The sequence below is a fragment of the Tinamus guttatus genome, unplaced genomic scaffold, assembly GCF_059628265.1.
Source record: "Tinamus guttatus ecotype Peru unplaced genomic scaffold, ASM5962826v1 Tinamus_guttatus_pri_ptg000213l, whole genome shotgun sequence".
Taxonomy (NCBI): domain Eukaryota; kingdom Metazoa; phylum Chordata; class Aves; order Tinamiformes; family Tinamidae; genus Tinamus; species Tinamus guttatus.
The window spans coordinates 9,604,571-9,625,166 of NW_028288747.1; the positions used below are offsets into that span (position 1 = coordinate 9,604,571).

The following is a 20,596-nucleotide window of genomic DNA, read 5'->3' on the forward strand; positions in this document are numbered from 1 at the left end:
AGCTGAGCATATTAAGATCCTGCGCATTCTGTCCAACCTCAAGCTGGTCTAATCTTGTGCCAGTGCTGATGAGGTGAATAGCGCTTTAAAACAAAAGTGGTGAGACTTCTGCCTCTGCAGCTGTGTTCCAAAAAGCCTGAACTTTAGTTCTGTGCACCGTGACTGCTGTGTCTCAGGTAGGGGATGATGAGCTGCTCCTGAGATGGCTGGTGCTGTTGCAGTGACTCTCAGAACTCCTAATGCTCCTCCCTTAAAGAGAAGTTGGGAATGAGAGGTGTGGGGCCTGGGAGAAGTGGCCCTAAGGTGGATCTTCCTGACATCTTTTCCCTGGTATTGCAACTCTCCTGCTCCACTTAGTGGAATACACAGAGATCCTCCTGTCCTTCCATCTGTTCTTGCAGTTTCTGTGTCCCTAGACCCCCATGCTGATGATCCATTCATACCAGGTGGTCCCAAACACAAGATGAATGGAATTCCCTTTTGGGTAGAACTTGATAGTCTTTACTGTTATGCACATGGATGTAATGATTTTGTAGAATAATACTGGATTTCTGCTTTACTAAGGAAGTCCACCTTATTTTAAAACATTTGAGAACATTTGTGTTGCTGCACCTCACGATCAACCTTTGACCTTATAGCATGTTATTCAAAAGCTGTAAATAAGCCATCAGACGGGCACTGTTCATGCTTTATTTTTGTGGTGGTGGGGTAAACTCGGCAAGTGGTTTTATCCGATTTGAAGCCCAAACCTAATATTTCCTTGGAGAACATCTAAAGAAGGTACGTGCAGAAGGTGTATTCACTATTATGTGGTAGTGCAAGCTGTTGTTCTTTGACCTGACATGTTTGTGCATTTTTAAATTTAATGTATCTATTTCCTATATTGTTTTCAAGTATTTCCTAGTCACTGTAATTTTCCAGTTGTTAACTGTATGCTTCTTCAAAGATAAAATAATTGTGTAGTTAAAACATAAAAATCTTTGCCTGTCCCTAATTTGAGCTACCTAGGTGTTGTAAGTTTACAAAATGGAATTGCTTAGTGATAGAAGTCCCTAAAAGATACCCACAATTTTGCAGATGATTATTTGAAAATTAGTGTGCGTTTGTTATAGTAGTGATAGAATGTCAGTCTGGCTTTTGAAATATTCATATTTGTGCATGAAATATAACTGCTTTCATTGGCAACAATAGTAGTTTTTTTCACAAAGAAATATTCACTATTTTGAGTTAAGTAAATACATTTTTCACTGGAGCTAGAATCTGGAGAAGCAGCGAGCTCATCTCTGGCTCATGAAGTTGATCTTTGGGAGAACCTGCTCAGTCCTGGAAAGGGACAGTGTTCAGAGGGGATAACGCTGGGTAGCCAGTGATGCAGCCACAGCCTGGGGCTCGCTGGAGGCACATGGTGGCTCGGTGAGCTGTTCTAGTGCTGAGCGCTCCTGCCCCGCTCGGTCTACCCGTTCGGTCCGCAGGGATGAACCGCACTGCCCCAAAGCCACGTTACTCGCGCTAGCGTTCATTCCGTAGCGCCACAAGCCACAACAAGGGCAAGCCGAAGCTCGCGTGCCCGGGGAGCAGCGGCAGCGCGGGTGCCGTTAACCGCCGCCCCGCCGGGCAACCGCCGCCCGCGCCCCCCGCCGCCACCACCTACCCAGCAGGGTCTCGCAGAGCGCGACCTTCCACAGGGCGAACATGTCGCGCCGGGAGCCTCGCGGGAGCCTCGTCCCTCCCGCCCCGGCGCCGGGCGGGGCAGCGGGCGCAGCGGCCGCGCCGCCCCTCGCGGCCCGCCCGGCACGCGGCGGCCCCGGCGCGCGGGCGCCTCCTGCGGCCCTTGGCAGCTGTGGGACAGAAAGTCCTGTAGCTTTGGGATCTCACTGGCCTTTTTGTTCCCCTTTTAAAGCAGTTGGACTATCAATCACTGTGCTTGCCTGCCACTTATGTTTCCATTCAGTAGGAGCAGATAAATAGGGTAGCGCCTCAGCAGTGCAGTGCTGATGTACCGTAACTTACCCTTTGGATACGTGTGGCAGGAACAGGACCAGCAGCAGTCACTAACTGGAGAGCATGGTTGGATGGGGACTGTGCTGACAACAGAATAAGCTCGTGTCAAATCACTGAAACTAGAGCATGGACCTCACTAGACGCATGACCATAATCCATACAACCCTGTCACACTTGTTTTGCCCCCATTCCATGTCATCTCAATTAATCTTATTTTTCACTTCAAGCTTATCTAGGGAAAAAAAATCACCCTAATGTTAAAATGATCTATTAATCAGTATCTATTAATCTACTCTGCAGTCCAATGAGACTTGGCTAACCATAATATTTCCTTTGAATTTTGGTTGATGCTTTGAAAACATGCTGATATTTCAAACCTCCACAAAAGAATTGAAGTATTTTGATAGGAAAAAAAAATCCTCTCTTGGGAAAGGGGGATAACACTCACAGATGTAATAATTTCTCCTTTCTTTCCTCCAAGTTCTAGGTCACCTACTAAATGCATCTTTCAGTTAAGGAACCTCATTGCAGAAGTGCCACCAAGTACTGCAGGTTTAGGATTATGCAAATAATGATACCATTTCATCCTGCTGTCTCATGACACATATGAAACATCTAAGTCCAGATCCGTAGCCTGAGTAAATGAGAAGCCCTGTGATTCCCAGAACACGGCAGCTCTTGTAGCAGTGTAGCAAGAGTATCACGCTCAAAGGAGATATCCTGATGAAAAATATCTGATATACTTTTGCAGTGCTTTTTGCAATCAGTGTCTTGTTCCATGTTGTAGAGGTGGAGTTCATGTAAAACTAGACAGGACTGGAATCAATAACGTGACAATATGGTGTTTGCACGACAGTGTAAAACTACTTAATTGTTACCTTTACCGCTATTCTGCAAAATTGCATATACATATTCATACTCATAAACATTAGATAGATTTGGTGGTTGCTTTCTCAAGGGTACAGTATGATGCCTACAAAATACTGTAGCCGAGGCTGACATGAGGTTAACTTCTGTCTCTTGGAAATCAGCCCTAAGAGGCAGCACTAATAAATAGTGCAACTCTCAGTAAAGGCTTTTCTCAGGAAAATAAACTGTGGCGCATGACATGCTAACATTGCCCCAGAGGAATTCCAGTAATGTACCCTGTGCAAGAACTCCTGATTCACTTTAATATGTATTAGAAATGTCAGGTACAAGTAAGTCTGACTATTACGGGAGCTGAGCAGCTACAACCTCATGGAGATGCAGGTCTTTACTGTAAAGAAGAAATTATCAGTATGGCCTTGCATCCTAAATGTGGTGGCAGTTTCACTGACTTCTCCACACTGGGAAGTGAAAATCCTAAACTGGGTAATTAGCAGCCATTCATCTCAACTGAAAGACAGACCAGATATAGAACATATCCAGGAGAAGTCAGGACATAGAAAATTATTACCAAGGTTATTGGAAATGAAGACAGAGTCTAATATTGTACTCAGAAACATGTTGACAGTGCCCTACAGTGTAATTCTGGTATGTTCTTCCATCCTCTAAATATTTTCATACTGCTCCCCTTTTTTTTTTTTTTTTTAAACCACATTGTGCTTGCATTATTCCAGATCTTTGCTTCTCAAGGATTTTCTAACCAATTAACTTTCTCTGTGTTTGCCTAACCAATAAACAAACTGTATTTTATGCGCTCTGTACTAGTTCATCCTCTTTCCTGTGCTTTCTGCACACATGGAGTATTAAATACGCACACTGGGAAGGGTCTGCCCTTGGTGCACACCGTGAACCTCAGGCAGACTGGCTACCCTGCAGGGTTTCCTGCAAGGTCTTTCGGACTCTTTGAACAAGCAGCTGCAGATCCTCTGCACCTTCGAAGCCTCGTGTCGTTGATCCTCTTCTGCCCTGACAATAGAAAAGTCCACATCTGAGTATGCAACCCCTTAGTGGTTGTCTTTTTTTTTTGGTATCTCTCATTTATTTCCTTGATCTGTAATGTTAGTTTTGTGCTCAGAGGCGAGAAATGGGAAAGGATCTCTCTGTTCTAGTTTGTGTTTATTATTTTGATGCACTAACATTCATGAGTTTCTATTCACCAGCTTCTCTCCATTATCATAGCTCTGATTTACGCCAAGGTAAATGTTGAGGCTAAATACTGCAGAATATACAAAGTCAAGTATAACAACTCATTTTTCTTTCAAAGTCACACTAAAAAGACACCTTACCTGATTTCTAATAGGCACTTTTGTACAGGAGGGCACAAGAATCCACTGCAGGAACACGCAGAGGAGACAGCTGTTGCAGGACTCTCTTATTCTATGACCATCTTTAGCTTAACCAGTAGGAAATGACTGGTTATTAGGGACTTAACACCACATGACAATTGCTTGTGAATCGTTTTTCACAGTAAGGCTTATGGTGGTGTGCTTTTTGTTTCTCATTTCCTCATGTTTCTCTCCCACCTTACGAATTGAAGTGACCCTTCAATACCAATGTATTTAACGAGGACCCCGTGTGAAGAGGGCATTTTGCCACAGTAAACCCTGATGGTCCTCACAAGCAATTATATTAGCAAGTTTATGGGTTTTCTTTCTCTCTTTGTTTCCAGGAGCAGCCTGTAAGTGCCCCGCAGTGGCCGCAAGATGGCGGCGCAGCCCGCGGCGCCACCGCCTTCCCCCCCAGGGCGCCTCAGGCCTCGCAGGGCTTCGCGCCTCTCCGGGCAAAACCCGAGCCCTCATTCAAAATACGGGCCTTCTTTCACAATCAAACAGCTTCAGAAAGTGCGTTTGATACATTGGTAGATCATAGCGAGGCTTTCCCTCTCCTCCGCTAAGGAGGCTGTGCCTCTGGAGAGCCTCGCTGCAGTGCTAAACTAGTTGTCATGAGGAGTATTTTACTACCGGCACCTGCCCCCGGACTATGCTCTGCACACAGTAAAATGTGTGTACTGGTTCATACGCTAGTAAGTGCTGGGTTTGCTTTCACCTTCTTCCCTAAGTAGCCTTAGAAGTTTGAATGTGGCCACCATTACTATTTGGAAGGAGGATTCTTAAACTGAAAATAAATTATACAAAGGGGGAAGTTCCCCCAGTCTGAGACCAAAAAACCAATACCAACAACAAAACAATGACAACAACAATTTCCTGCATGCTGCTTCCTTATCAACTAGTCGGAAGAATCAAAAATGTAAAATCTCTCAGGAGTCCTTTGTTATCTGTTTCTTCTACAAATGACTCCCATAGAAGTTCTTATAGAATAGAAAAACTAGTGGTTCAAATACAGATCACACTAATTAAATATTTCAATTAGACAAAAGAATTACATAGCAGAGGAATTCATCCCAGGCACAAGGCAGCTAAGAGTACATACCATTAATTGTTATACTAGTAGTTACATAGTTAGATCTGGGAAACAGGCAGTGATAATCACAGAATCACAACACGGTTGAGGTTGGAAAGGACCAACCCTCCTGCTCAAGCAGGGAATAATGTTATAGTCAAAATAAGAAAAAAGACAAGCGGTCTTTTTTGTTTGTTTTGCTTTTTTCCAATGGATTAATGCAAATAAGGTTATTTTTTTGGGATGGTGATTGTCTGTTTTTCCAAAACACAGTGCCCCCAAATACTTGGACACTCTTAACTTCCTCAGTGAGGAGGCACTGTGTGCGCAAAATTCTAATAATTCATTTCAAAAATATTTTGATGACCTGAACCCTGTCCCTTTTCCTTATTCTTGCCAGTAGTGCTTTCATCCTAAGCAGGAAGAATACCAGGGATCTGCTGAAAAGTCTTCTTATTTGGAAGACTCTTAATTACGTTGAAGTGAGCATGTATCTGAATGACTTCTGAAGGCAATACAGTAGATTAGTGGAAAGCTGAAAGTTGTCATAACAACTTCTTTGACCTCAAAAAAGTCTTTTGTACTGTTTATTTTCCCCAGTGACTCAGCATTTTTAGCCTTAGAAAGGAAGTGCAGCACTTAAGTGCTGCTGCAGTTAGAAGGTGTGAGTTAGAAGTCAGTCGTAGTGCCCAGTGACAATTTTTATATAACTGTCTGCACAGGCGGGAGTCTTGAACAGGTAAGAATATGAGGATTTAGTACTTTTGATTGACATATATCTCTTTAAAGTTTTAAGCTCCTTGGAATCTGTTTCTCTTGGATTCTTTTAAAATCACATTAGTAACTGTGTTGTACTTGTTAAAGACACACATTTGGTTTATGATAGGCTTACATTTCTAGTCCCATAGAATGAAAGCTTCAGATCCTGGAAATGAGGGTTGAACCAGTGCAGCATATAGCCATTTTGGACAGTGCACTAAAGACTCTAAATCACCTTCACTATAGCCACGATTGGGAAGGTTTGAGATGACTTGCTCGTGTTAATTTTCGTTTCTTTGTGGCTGAAAGCTTTTATCGTGATCCAGCATACTATTTTAGCCTTTACTTTCCTGTTTGAATTAGGCTCCGTGCACCTCCATTTTGCTCATGAGTGATACGCTGTGCTCTAAACTATGTATGATCAAGTCGTTTGCATGTTATCTGCTGCAAACACCTTTCAATGTGGGTGTTACCATTCCTAGGTAAATACTGAACTTCCTGTACGAGTTGATACTTTGGCTTTTTACCTTTGTACCTAGCAGCAAGAAGCATAGGACACACCGCTCCGGCTGGCCAGGACTGTTAACAAAGGCTACAAGGAAGACTGAGACAATGTCTGCTGAAATAACCCAAGAGAAAAATCAAACAGGCCCACTAAAGCAAGTTGGATGGGTAAGTTGGGTTGCCTCTCTTCTTTTTGATGCTATTGTTAGGAATTAACTAGAATTTTGCATTCTCGTTCTTGCTGAAGAGATAAATACATAGCTGTTAGCTTAGGCACATAAATAAAGAGAAGAAAAGGCTGTCTCTTACTCCTGCTTGTTCACTGCACTCAGAGGGCTGGGAACATTTGATTCTCAAGCACCTGAAAGTGGTCTGTAATTTATGCTAATGGAGAATGTTTCAGAAGGTGTTTTGAGCTGGTTAAGAACTGGCTGAGACCTAGTTAAACATAGTACAGCCCTAGTTTAGTATAACCTCTCCCACTGCTGTGTTGGGTGTGCGTATTCAGAAGGGGAGAAGGGAACTGTAGCTGCACTGGAACGTGGCCCAGTCCTTTACAGAAGCTGAGCATTCTCCTCTGCTGAAGAAAGCAGCTACCTTCAGGGAACAGATTTTTTCTATTTTATACTGTGAGCACATGCTAATTGGCTAAACCAAAGGGAATTGTGATGTGGTATGGCCTTGTGTCTAACCACCCACTGCCAGCAGCCAATGTGGGCTCATCTGTGAGGGAAGGCAGCCTGGGGTATCCACGAGGCAGGCAAGGGCAGTACTTGACAGGGACACAGTCCCCCAGTGCCCAAAGGAGAGGAGGAGAACAGGTCCAGGGATGGAGGTTGACTCTGGTAATAATTGAGCGTTAGCAGTGGGGCAGGTCTGAGGGTAAGGCAGGAAGTCAGGGTGGCTCATGCTGTTAAAAGCCAGGGTGCAGTCTCACCTATAACACAGTTCGTGCAAAGGCTGAGATTAAATACAACGTCCTGAGCCAAAGAGCAGAGGTCTGGGGCAAAGCTTCTCCCAGCTCTTTCTCCCAGGTTAGCTGTTGGCACTGAAGACAATTCAAGGTTACACAACTGTGCTTAGAACTGACTTTGAACGTAAGCAGCTGAACTTCTGGCGGGGTCTTTGTGGAGGATAAGAGGTTGCAGAGCCTGTTTGTGCACTTGATACCCTGACATTCATTTAGTTATCTTTCTCTTAGCCAGTTCAGGTTGTTTTGTGTTTGCTGTATGAACAAAATTCATGTTCTGTCCCATGACCTTGCTGTGAAACTGGTTTGGAGTCTGTTCTTACCAAAGCAGTGCAACCATCAACTTGCATAACCTTAAAGTGAAATGTGTGACTGCAGCCAATAAACACATTTCATTATTATAGCTGCAAAATCATGCTCTTAGTAGATTAATGTGCTCTTTTCCTAAAGCACTGCTTGTTCTACGAAGTCTTTTTTTTTCTTTCAAGAACAGTTCAGTTTTTAGATGTTGCAGTTTTACAGAAAAGCACTACAGAAATGTCAACTACTTTTGACTCATGACAATGGCTGTGTCAGAGAAACTGGAGCAAAATTTTTGGAGTAAGAACTATTCCACTTATTTAAATGTCCAGATCATATATATGTGCCAAAACTGATCACCTCATGTAGAAAAGAAAATAACTACTGATAACCAAATCTCTATGCTGTGGATACTAGAATACATGAGAGAACAGTGACACTTTTTTTTTTTTTCTTCCACTCAAACCAAAAGGAAAAAAAACAGCTACTATAAACATAAAAGAAACTTGCTGGCAACCTAATTATTACAAAGATGAAGCCAGTCTGTTTGAGTACCGTGAATGACGTGAGTATATATAAACTGCACAGAGAAAAAGTTAGACCAAGGGAATCTGACAGAGCTTATGTTGATCCTTTCAAAATCTACTGAATACTTTCAAAATCTACTTTTCCTGAACTTCATTTGGCTTCTATACAGGGCAGAACTTAGTTTGTAGAAGCTCCCACACTACCCTTGTTCGTTATTATTTCTGTTCCTGAAGCTGATGTAACTCATGAGAATAAAGTGGTTAAAAGGAATAAGGGAGTATACTTCAGAGGTGAACTAACAAGTGAACTATTTTTGGAAAGTATAGGCCAATAGGATGAATGGCTTATCTTTAAAATCTGTGTATTTCTTATTTTTTTAATTGGGTTATCAAGTATTTTATCACACTGCTAAAGAACAAACAGTAACTTTTCATTGTTTGGATTTTTTTTTTTTTGCATTGCACTTGATTTGTGCTTAAAATTATTTCTCTTCTTACAGTGATTTTTTTTCTTGTGAGGTAAAATTCAATAAGCTAACCCAGGGTTATCATTTCAGCCAAGGTTTTATTGCCCCATCTCACAAACTCATAATAGTGAAGAAATTGCAAAGATCCGTGAAGAATGCAAAAGGGAAAGTTTCTGGTACAGGGGTAAGTAGTCCAAACTTGTCCTTATCTTAGTGAGAATGATTGCTTGATGTATTTATGCAAAACTGGTGAAAAAATGCCTTATCATTTCTTAGAACATACTTTTTTTTTCTTTTGGAATATTATTGTGAGTTAATTCTGTCACCTAAGTTTAAACTGAGCAATGTATGAGTATAAATTTGACTTATTTTTGTAATAATTTTAAGTAAAGGTAGCTGAGTTAAGCTCTTACTAGTTTACTGTGAATTCGTATTGATAAATTTGAAGTTGACATTCTTTTCATGAAATCAGTTATTAGACCAACTATAGGAATGTTTTACTTATTCTTGCCTTATGAACGTATTCAAGAAGTGAGTAGATCAGTGCTGAGTTTTGAGAATAAGAACGACAACTGTAACTGAGAAATATCAAGCTAGGAGGGTGGCAAGACTAAGGGCTGAATTCACAAAAGGAATTTCAGTGCTGTAGTTAGTATTTAGTATTTAGCCGTTACTGGAAATAAAATAAAATTAAATAATTCCCTAACTGCTACTAGAGAGGATTATAGTTGTCCAAATCTTGTAATTCCTGAACTGATATTGTTAAAATGGATGTTCCCCGGCTATTTTGTATGTGTGATCTATTACAGTTAGAACCTGTTCGGTTGTGCATAGGGTACAGTTAATGCCACATAAAAACCTATGGGGACCCTTTCTCTTTTCTTTGAGCCATTCCAAGCACGAAAGCAGCTGTGTTTATGTCTTCTACTTTCTGAGAGCCATCAAATTAGGAAGTGTTTGTTGTTTTTTCTCAGTATCTAGGTTGTTTCACTCATATATAAATCGAAGCTGGGACAGGTACTCCTGAGTGTGACCTAGTCACTGCACATTGCAGCAATCCTGCTGTTTCAGTCCTACTGTCCTGCTTAATGTTGTCATAGGATAACAGAATCATGGAGGCTGACAGGGATTCTGGAGATCTAGTCCAAACTCCCTGCTCAAAGACAGTCAGCTAGAGCAGGTCTAGGCAAGTGAATGTCTCCAACCTCCACAATCTCTCTAGGCTACCCATTCCAGAATTTGACCAGCCTCACATAAAAAGGAAAAAGTCTTTTTTTGTGTGTGTGTTTTGTTTTTCTTTTCTCTTGTACTTCAGTAGAATATTCTGTATTCAAGTTTGTGCCCAATGCTTTCTGCCTTCCTGGGGAAAAAAATATCTCCATCTTTTTTATTGTCCCTCATCAATTTTTTTATATGCATTCCTAAGATTCCCCCCCATGCCTTTTCTTGTCTAGGCCGGTCAGGCCCAGTCATTTCAGCCTCTTCTTGTATGAGATGCTCCAGTCCTTTAATTATCTTTGTGGCCTTTCACTGCAGTCACTCTAGTAGGTTGAAGACTTTTTCGTGTACAAAATGTGCCTGCCATGAGAAGGAACGAGAGAACCCAGTCTAGAACTCCCCGGAGAAAAACTTTTTCCAAAGGAAGATGAGATGAGTTGTTCAGTGCAGGGCAACTAGGACTTTTTCTCAAATCTGCAATAGTCCCTCGCAGGGGGAAAAGGCCGTCAAGCAGAGCAGATATTGCTGCATTCTCCCAACTTCACTGTTTGCTTACTTTTAAAGAAAGCCTTGCCCCCTTCCTGATGTTTGAAAGAAGAGTTTAGGCATCTCATAGCAAGAAAACGCATGATTTTAAATCTGAAGTACAGACAGTTTGCACCCTGCATTTCCATCTGCCTAGATAGTGACTTTGCAGCTCAGCAGTGGGTGTCTTCAGGTTGATTCTTAGACTCCCACTCAATGACTGGGGAGCATGACTACCCAGCTCAAGTTGGTGAGATTTATTTGGTGTCAAGGCAACTAAAAGAATAGATACTCAGTGTTCTAGTGCCTGATTTTTCAGTTCATTGCGTATTTTTTTATACAAAATGCACATTTTCTGAAGGGAGAAATCTGAAATGGGTTTCAGCATTTAGCTGGAGCTCCTGCCATTACCGATTTTGCAGAACTGAAGGGAGATGTTAAAATTCTGGGAGTTATTGCTTGTGTAATGCATTAGCTCTACAGGCTACAATATCTGGAGGCCCAGTGTGAGCATATCCTTGCTTTGAAGAGATTGTCTTCTGAATGAACAGATGTAATAGGTGACTAAGACAGTTACTCAATGTTGGTTTTACAGAGATGATAGTAAAAGAGTAATGTATTTAATAAATAAATAACTGATTTTGTCTGATAGCAGAAATGTTAATTCTTCTTATTTTACAGCTCTTCCTTTGTCTCTTGGGAGCATGCTTGTCACCCAGGGCCTAGTCTTGCAAGGTAAATAGAAAAAATATGTGTACAAGAACAGTTATTTCCAGATGGGCCTACATTATGAAACTGAGACTCTAAAATTACTCCTGAAATGCAGATTTCCCTAAAGCTTTCTGTTTTTCAAAATCAGTATTCTTCTCACTCATTGCCATCATTGTTAAAATTATTTGATTATTAGCTATATGTAGTCACCTTCATCCTTTTGGAAAAAAATGTGAATCAAAAAAAAAAGACTCAAATAATTCAAAGACTAATGGCAAAATTCTGTCACTGTGACCATGTGACCACACTCTAGTGGAATTTTCACAGGGGTTGCCTGTGGATTAAAGCATCCTTAAATCTGAGCAGGGGCATCAGAGTCTGGTACTGTAGCTTTAAATGCTGTTTTGTTTGGAAAATGCTGGCAACATTTTTACAGTGACCACATATGAATGTGAATACAGCTTTGGTGCAAAGGGACAAGGAATACTGCCAAAATGAGAAGAGAGGGAGCTTTATATAGAGATGACTTGTGGTCTGCAGAGTGAGACAAAAGAGAATTGTGCTGTATTTGTAGTGAGTGAGCCTGGGTCTCCTCAGCACACCTCAAGTTTCCCTTCTGGGGATCTTGGTTGATAATAGGGCTGAACGTATTATCTATCTTGGGTAGTGAGTGAAGGAGAATTGCCCTGAAGACTGCTAAAATGGGTGGATATAGAAGTAAATAAGCCAGAATCCTTTAGCCTTCACCAGCCCCTGGTTACCTCATGGGCAGGGGGGAAAGAAGAAAAATCTTAGGGCCTGGAGGAAGAAGAAGAGAAGAATCAGTAAAAGGAAAGGGTGCCGGGAGGCAGTGAGTGAAGGAGGCAGGAAGGGCCCAGCCTTTTTTGGCTCTGGGGGTGCCTTTGTCCCAGGTGCTCTTACTGTTTCCTGCCAACCAAGATGCACCAGGATGAACAGGACTCGAGCAGGAAACCTAAAAGCTGCACTGCTGCAGGGGGCTGATGAAGCTTACCTGTGGCATCCTTGGCCTGAGAGCTTGTAGGTGAATGGGAAGATGAGAGAAGGAACAAGGTAGGAAGCTGTGAGAGGGAAGTGAAGGGATAGCACATGATTTTGGAAAACAGCAAGGAGTGCTAGGAAGGGCTCTGGGTTTTTCTCAGGAGCTAATATGCCGCCCTCTGGCACTGGACACTCCTCTCAGTTTCTCCACATTGCACTCAGACATTTCTGATAGACATAGCAAATGCCCATTTCAACAATCATTATTGTGCCTTAACAATTGCAAATGTTAATTTTTTTCCACCCCCTCCCTGCCAAGACCGAATTTAAAATAGACAGGTTTTGCATAGCTGGCCGTGAGCAAAAGCCTTTGCCCTTGGCCCAGAACAAACCCTGCTCCATTTGCTCGCTGCTCCCTGCGGAGCACCGGGCGCTGCCTCTGGAAGGGGCCGGGGCCCCTGAGCCGCCCGGCGGGAGCGAGGGCAGCAGCGACCGCGGCGCTCCCGCCACGTGGCCTCTGCTGGGCCGGCTGGGCACCCCGGTGCAGACAAATTCTCCTAGGAGCAGCTGGCTCTGGCTCCTCGAGGTCTAACTTGGGGAATGTGGATTTTGGAGGGAAAAACTAGAGAAAATCTTTCTCTTTTCTTATTTGTTCAGTATTCTGTATTCTCCCTTTAAATAGGACACTAGATATCTAATCTAGATTAGTATGGCTATGATTGGTCTGATGTCTCCTTTCCAGAGAAGGAGACTAGATATGTCTGATATAGGTTAACACTGCCCTGGTCTGTGGCTGCAGAATGCTGCCGAAGAACAGTCTGGGTTACCTTCTCTTAGCTGAGGAGCAAGTCCCTGAATGACAGATTCGAGTTCCTGTTGCATTTGCAAGGTTTGTCTGTGGTGGGACATGACCCATCACCTCTCCTCCAGTGCTGCAGATGTCACCGTGAGGAGCCAGGCTGCTCTCAGGTGATTTGCACACTGAACTGCCACGTGGACTGAATGCTGTGCAGTCCAGAGGCTTCTCCTCGTGTCACTTAGGTCTGCACGAAGAACTAGTGGAATGTGTCCTGGTGTCCCTAAATCTAGATAAGCGGACTTCAGAGTTTTTTTTGTATCTGCTTCACCTTCAGAAGTGCAAAACCTTCTAGGAATAATCCCATCTCTGGTTTTGAGTGCTGGTGATTTTCTTTCAAGTGAATAAGCATTCTAACTATTTCATTGTATTGCAGGCATGTTATCCGCACACCCAAGGTTTGGGGCGTTACCTAAGATGACAAGTAAGTTGGACCTAATGCTAAAATAAAAGTTATCTACTAGCTATCTGCAAAGCTCAAATAACTACGCTTCCCTTGTGAACAGCAGAGGTATCTCTCTGTATGTCTTTTCAAGTTCTTCCTTCTTTGGATTTTATGACATGTTACCACAGTGACTTACAAAAGCAGAATTCTGTTGTGTTTAAAAATAAATGTATTCTTTTTTTTTATGTAAACTTTTCCTGTAGCAGTTTATATTTATTTGATCTATCCTCTCAAAATGGCAAAACTCAAATCTCATCTTGTTTAATAAACAATGTTAACCACATTGATGTGTCATGCTTAGCAGATGACACAGCTGATGTATTAAGGAACTATGATGCTAGAATGTGTAAAATAGTATGTTCCTTTCATATGCTCATGTTGCTTATCTTAACTGGCTATTTTACGCTGGGATTCCTGAAGAAAATGAGAACAAAACACAAACTGTATCATACAATTATGCTGCTATTAAATGTTGAAAAAACAAAGTTTGTGACCATCTGAGAATGGTTTTGTTCAAAGAAAACTGAGGATGCTTAAGCATCCTTGTTCTTATTTGGATTCTATAATGAGTGAAAGCCCCACTGAGATGGTATGGAAGGCTGAAGTTGCAGCTTCTTGGAAATCCTGGGAAGCTAGTGCTGGAGTGATGGTCCTCAGAAATACCACAGCGTACATAAAAAGGCAAGGGAAAATAGTGCTGACTTTGTGATGGAATTTCACCTTGAACTGTCTTTGCAATCTGCTCCTCTGAATCTGGAATCTTGTAATTCCAGTTGAATTTGATACCCTTTTCCTGTCTGCGTTGTTTTGGACTGGTTGCTCTGTTTCATGACAGGCAGCTGCACTTCAGTAGTAAGTGAAATAATCCCCACGATACAGTGTAAGTCTACATGTGTTTGTGAAGGCCTTAGAGAAGACATTGCATGTAGATCATTGCATGATTAAAGAGGAGCCAGTTAAGGCTCCTCATTTAAGTTCATATGGTAACAGTATCTTGTGATATGTCTTTACAGTTGCTGGCATCGTGGGTTTTGCCGCTGGAAAGATGTCATACATAGGAGAATGCCAGAAGAAGTTCCAGAAAAGTGGTCTTGCTCCGTGTGGTCCGTCACACAAAAGGTTTGTCTTTATTTAGCTCACTAGTCCTAAATCAAAATAGTGTTAAAAAGAGAGCGATAATATGATGCAGCAAAACCTGGTATTTAAATTCAGTGTTCAGGTCCTGAGGTACTGTTCTTCTGTCCTTAAGTTACATGTAACAGTATTAGGAACTACTACATATTCTTTAGAAAGAGCAAAATAAATTGTGTAATGCATGTTATTAGGATATCCATAATTTAAATAAAACTATTTTACTTTTTAACTCTGTTGGAACATTTACTGGTTCTCTTTTCACCTAGCATTGTGAAGTGCTCAAGTGTCTCCTGATCTTTATCACTTGGCCCTCTGGGGCTTCCTTTATAGCATACATCAGGCCAAATGTCCAGTTATCCTTCCCTGTGCCCACTTCATTTGTCTTCCATACTGTAGGCATTGTCATCATACTTGCAAAGAATGTGAAGAAAAAAAGGGATCAAAGGAGAAAGAGGGTCCAATGCCTTCAGCATCTTAATCTCAGGTAGGCATACTTGACATTTAAAATAAATTTTTAATTGTTTTTAAAGTTCAGTGGTTTTCTTTCTTGAAAACTTTGAACAACATAGTGCAAATCATAGATTTCGTTTAATTAAAATCTGAGGATTATTTGAGAAAATCTTCTCTATCTGTAGTTTGCTAAATAAATTTGTTTCTTTGTTTTTGTCTTTCATGCTAATTTTAAATTCCTCATTTCTGAGGAATTTTTAATTTAGCTGCAGCAGCCTCATTAAAAACACTTGTTAATTCACATCATCAGAATTCACCTGGATTGTTTGGTGGTTTGTATGAAAACAAATGTAACTCCTTTCTATTTCCACCTTTTTTTTTCCTTAAGAATCAGATAGCTATAGGTGATGTTGATATTTTTAAAATACACTGACATACTGAGATTCTAAAAGCAGAGACAGTTGGGAATGGATTAGTTAGTTAGTTATTCCCAGCTATAGAGACCATACAGCAATATGACCTGAGCAGCTCTCTGCCCTAGCTGGAAATTAATCCCATAATGAAAGAGGGCAAAGTCAAAGCCCCAGACTGTGCTTAGGGATCGCTTGCTAGTGCCAGCACGGGGAGGGAGCCAGCCCCTTCCAGCAGTCTCCCCCTGACACAGAGCAACTGTGAATGATACCCTAAATCCGTCAGTGGTTCTGAGCTCCACTGAGCCCTTGTGTTATGGGGCTAGTTTAGTGCCTTGCAACCCTCAAATAAAGGTTTGCTGACAGTGTTTTCACTCACTTCAGATAAAGAGCCCAGAGCACGGGTAAGTGAGGATGGTTACAGTGGTTGCTTGAGCAGTGGAATGAAGTGGAATCAAGTCTTGATGTTTTCTGTATTGATAAACAATGAAAGAAAAAAAATACTCATAACCTCGTTAATACTTCAATCAAAATTGTTCCCATTACCTGTGAAGCCCAGCAGGCCTCGTTCATTCTTTTTGTAGCGCGGTGCTGTAAGGACGCGCGGACGCCGCTGCGTGTCCTGCGCTGCCGCCGGCTGCACGAGCGGCTCCGCGACTCCCTGCGCTCGCACTGCCTAGCAGGACACCTGGCTAAAATCAGCCTTGTGCTCGTGAGTCCAAGGGTGGGCTTTTATCCGCAGAGATTTTGCAGAGTTCTCAGGAAAAAACTAAAAGGAAACTGCACATTTTATATGCAAAATAAGATGGCACTCAGCTTAATAATTTAAATAATGGATCCTCTCATCCAATTTACAGATGTGGTGAACATGATAAAAATCCTACGAACGAGCTTCTTCTTACAAGCCTTTATGTTACTGAGAAGAAATCAAGTCTTTGGTTTGGTTTAAATCAGCTCTTTTGGAATAGCTGCATAATATTTGTAGAAAATACCAATTTCTTGCAATGCACTTTAATTTTTTTCCCACTCTCCACTTTCTTCACAGCATGTTTCTTTTTTTAATTTCAGTGTACTTCAGCTCTTAGTGCTGAGAAATTAAATTTATCTATTGCACTTAGATGCAGCAAGATGCCATAAGCTGAAATACTTGTCTTCTACATCAAAGGAAAGAGAGGAAAGATGTTTAAATGACCCTGCACAGTTCAGCAGCAGTGCGGTCCCTAAGCTATGCCTGCTATTGGGTTGGTTTCTTCTGCTCTTCCGCAGTAGTTGGAGTGAAGGGTACGGCGCTGTGCTGTGTACCTAGGCACAGAATCACACAGAATCACAGAATGGTTGAGGTTGGAAGGGACCTCTAGAGACCATCTAGTTCAACCCCCCTGCTCCAGCAGGGACACCCAGAGGACGTGGCACAGGGTGCCATTCAGGCAGGTTTGGAAGATCTCCAGAGAAGGAGACTCCACAACCTCCCTGGGCAGCCTGTGCCAGGGCTCTGTCACCCTAACAATAAAGAAGTTCTTCCTCACATGGAGATGCAACTGCACCCAATACTCCAGGTGCAGCCTCACCAGAGCTGAGCAGAGGGGCAGGATCCCCTCCCTCGACCTGCTGGCAACGCTCCTCCTGATGCAGCCAGGATCCCATTGGCCTTCTTGGCCAAGAGGGCACATTGCTGCCTCATGCTTAACCTGTTGTCAAGTTGGCAACTTGTTGGCAGTTGGTGTGGAACTTACGTAGGGCTGGAGAGCCAGGGTTCCCCCACCACAGAGCAGGACACCATCTCTGTGAGCACCAAAGCAGCTCTGAAGCCAGCAGACCTGGTGAGGTGACACGTCCTAGCTGCTGCCCCATCCCCTACCACCTGCTGTCAAGGCAGCACCACAACCTGCCCCAATGCTGCTCACGCCTGAGACGTGGGGGACAGGTTAGCGCACACACGTGGCGGGTGGAGGTTCTCTGGGTGCCAGAGGACTCTTCTTTCACTGTTCTGGAGGACAGTGGTACCTCCTGGAGGTGACTGAATGGCTGAAGATTACTTAGCTACTTAACACTGTTTTAAATGTAACCTTGCTCAGGCTTCCTGTTATTTTGGAGTAATAAATTTACTGCTATATAAAAATGTCTCCTGTTTTCTAAATCCGTATCTGTCCTATGCGGCAGGCAACACTCCGATTAGCTAATTGTATTGATCCAAGTTTCTGAGTTACTGTGATGCCGTTCCAAAAAACAAAAACAAAACGGAAAACCCACTTTATATTTTCTCAATGCTAAGTGTATCAGCACTGTATTAACATAAATAAAACATGAGCCAAAGTATTGGCAAACTGTTCTCCAGAAGGGGAGGAAAAAAAAAAAAAGCCAAAATACTTACTTGATCTTTCAAGTGTTTCGTCTCCAACACGTGCACTTTGAGCGCTCAGCAGCGGTGCTGTCCAGGCTAGGTGCACCGGCAAGCTCAGGTAGCTCAGAATGAGATACAGTTTCAACCTTCATCCCAGAGGTGCATTTTAAACCTACCCATCATTTGCATCAGCCATGGCCTGAGATTTGCTACAACCGAAGTGCCCAAGCCCAGCCTTACAGCCTGCGCCCCAGAGGGTTGTCAGATGTGCAGGGTTTCAAAATAAACCCCTGAAACCTTCCCTGGCAGCAAACGCCTGTTATTGAACCGCTGCCATCCTCCTGCCTGGCTCCTTGACTGAAGCAGCTCGTGACAGGGCGCTGCGGCGCTCGGCACAAAGCACCCCTTGTCCGGGCTGGGCTTCGAGCCAGCAGCACGCGCAGGTGGCAGCTGCTCCGCCAGGCGGCCTCTCAGCCCCCTTCCAGGGCCTTCTCCTCACGGCCTTCAGGCTCCGGCCTCTCAGCCTCCTTCCAGGGCCTTCTCCTCACAGCCTTTGGGTTCCGGCCTCTCAGCCTCCTTCCAGGACCTTCTCCTCATGGCCTTCGGGCTCCGACCTCTCAGCCCCCTTCCAGGGCCTTCTCCTCGCAACCTTTGGGTTCCGACCTCTCAGCCCCCTTCCAGGGCCTTCTCCTCATGGCCTTTGGGTTCCGGCCTCTCAGCCCCCTTCCAGGGCCTTCTCCTCATGGCCTTTGGGCTCCGGCCTCTCAGCCTCCTTCCAGGGCCTTCTCCTCACAGCCTTTGGGTTCCGACCTCTCAGCCTCCTTCCAGGGCCTTCTCCTCACGGCTTTCGGGCTCCGACCTCTCAGCCCCCTTCCAGGGCCTTCTCCTCACGGCCTTTGGGCTCCGGCCTCTCAGCCTCCTTCCAGGGCCTTCTCCTCATGGCCTTTGGGCTCCGACCTCTCAGCCCCCTTCCAGGGCCTTCTCCCTCTGGCCTTGCGCTCCCTCCTGCTGTGGTGCAAGCGCCTCCTTTCCGGGTCGCTCACTGATGTGCTGGGAGTTCAGCTGTCGCAGCCACCCCCACCCTTCCCTGTGCCGGTTATGCTACTGTAAATGCTGTTTAGCCTAAAAGAGCTACAGTTGGCACCTTCACTTCACATGCAGAATTAAACGAAATCTATTGCAGCTTTAGATTTACACTGATACATATATATATATATATATATATATATATATATGTATTTAATGCGCTATAAATGTGTATCTATTGTGGTTTAAAAAAGAAGGGAGAAGAATGTGTATTCTTCCATGTAAGGAATTAACTTTACATTTCTATTTTCGGAAGCAGTTCATGCCAAGATTTTATATCCTGAAAATGAGAGTCCCACAGCACCACCACAGTATAAATTTAAAGCACATTTATGTCCCAAGTTGCATTGGCGTATCTGAACTGCTGCAAACATGAGGCAAGAGGTTGGAATAGCACCGAGAGGCTGCTTGTCCCATTCACTGCCTTAAGATCGAGAGCCAAACGTAATTTATTGATTTCTATAAACCATTTAATAGGCAGGCAAACGGCAAAAAAACGTAAGGATATTTATACTGCCAGCGTCTCAAGTAGCACATTTCAGAGATCACCTACTCGGGCTGCAGTTCAGAAATCTGAGTTGCAAATACAGCCGTGCAGCAGGACGAGCCCCGAGGAGCCGAGCAGGGGGTTGATCCGGACCCCGCTAACAGCACCAAGTGGAAACTCCAGCACGGGCAAAACATTCAACAGCTCTTTCAGCTCCCAGGAAACAGGAGTCCTGAGGCTGCTTCGAATCCCAAGTAGCCGTGAAATTTGAGTTTAATCTGAAATAATACATGCTGTTCTCCAGGCTCCCACAAATCAATTAGAGCTTTCAGTAAGTCAAAGTGTCTTCCTTTACACTTTCTTTAATTGAGATGGGCTCCAAGCAACTCTAACAGAAACAGACACCAGGAAAGGTCAGGTTATGTTCTTTTTGGGGGGCTATAACCATGACCATTAATTTGGGAGAAGATAATCAGGACCAGGATTTTTGGTAGAGCTTTACCAGCTGCTAAGAGCTGTGGCACATTTACACAAACCTCTTCCTGTGCTCTGGCAGGTAACAACCGATTTTAGGACAATGCTCCTTTTAACTGGCTGTGCAGGTGCTTATTTTAAAGACTTAAAAAATCATGAAAGCAACCATTTTGATTTTTTTTAAAAAAGAAGTGTAATAGCTAAGCATTCGTCCTCATTTGCTGGTGTTTGAAGTAAGGTGTAAGAGGTAACTTTTCATGCAAATCATTTTTTTTTGTGTGTGTGTGTGGGAAATAAGAGTGGCTGGCTTCACAATAAACAAATAATTGAGCTAGTCCACATTAGCTGACAAATAGGAAGGCCCATAGGACAGCTACTTTTCGAGGCTTTAAAATACTTTAGTCTACTTCTTTGTCATTAAACCAGATTCCACAACTGGAAATCAAAGTGGTCATTGACAGTGAAATTCTAACTCTGATGTCTGAAGAGTGGTGAGTGAGCTGTATTTAAGCGAAACAGCTGGCTTGGTCAATGAATGCAGAGAAGAATGTTGTGGGTCAGCTGGACGTGCACTTAAACCTAAACCACAGGAGTCCAGGCGCTTT

General features: G+C 43.2%; 1 protein-coding gene across 1 annotated transcript; it reads left to right on the top strand.

Annotated features, from left to right (window-relative positions):
- The first annotated feature begins 6,602 nt into the window (after nt 1-6,602).
- Nucleotides 6,603-16,616, top strand: LOC104576717 (OCIA domain-containing protein 2). Its single transcript, XM_010224115.2, has 7 exons — nt 6,603-6,759; nt 8,946-9,039; nt 11,280-11,333; nt 13,541-13,588; nt 14,623-14,728; nt 15,140-15,227; nt 16,461-16,616. The coding sequence occupies exons 1-6, from the start codon at nt 6,700-6,702 to the stop codon at nt 15,219-15,221; spliced, it is 444 nt and encodes a 147-aa protein (XP_010222417.1). The 5' UTR covers nt 6,603-6,699; the 3' UTR covers nt 15,222-15,227; nt 16,461-16,616.
- The last annotated feature ends 3,980 nt before the right edge of the window (nt 16,617-20,596 follow it).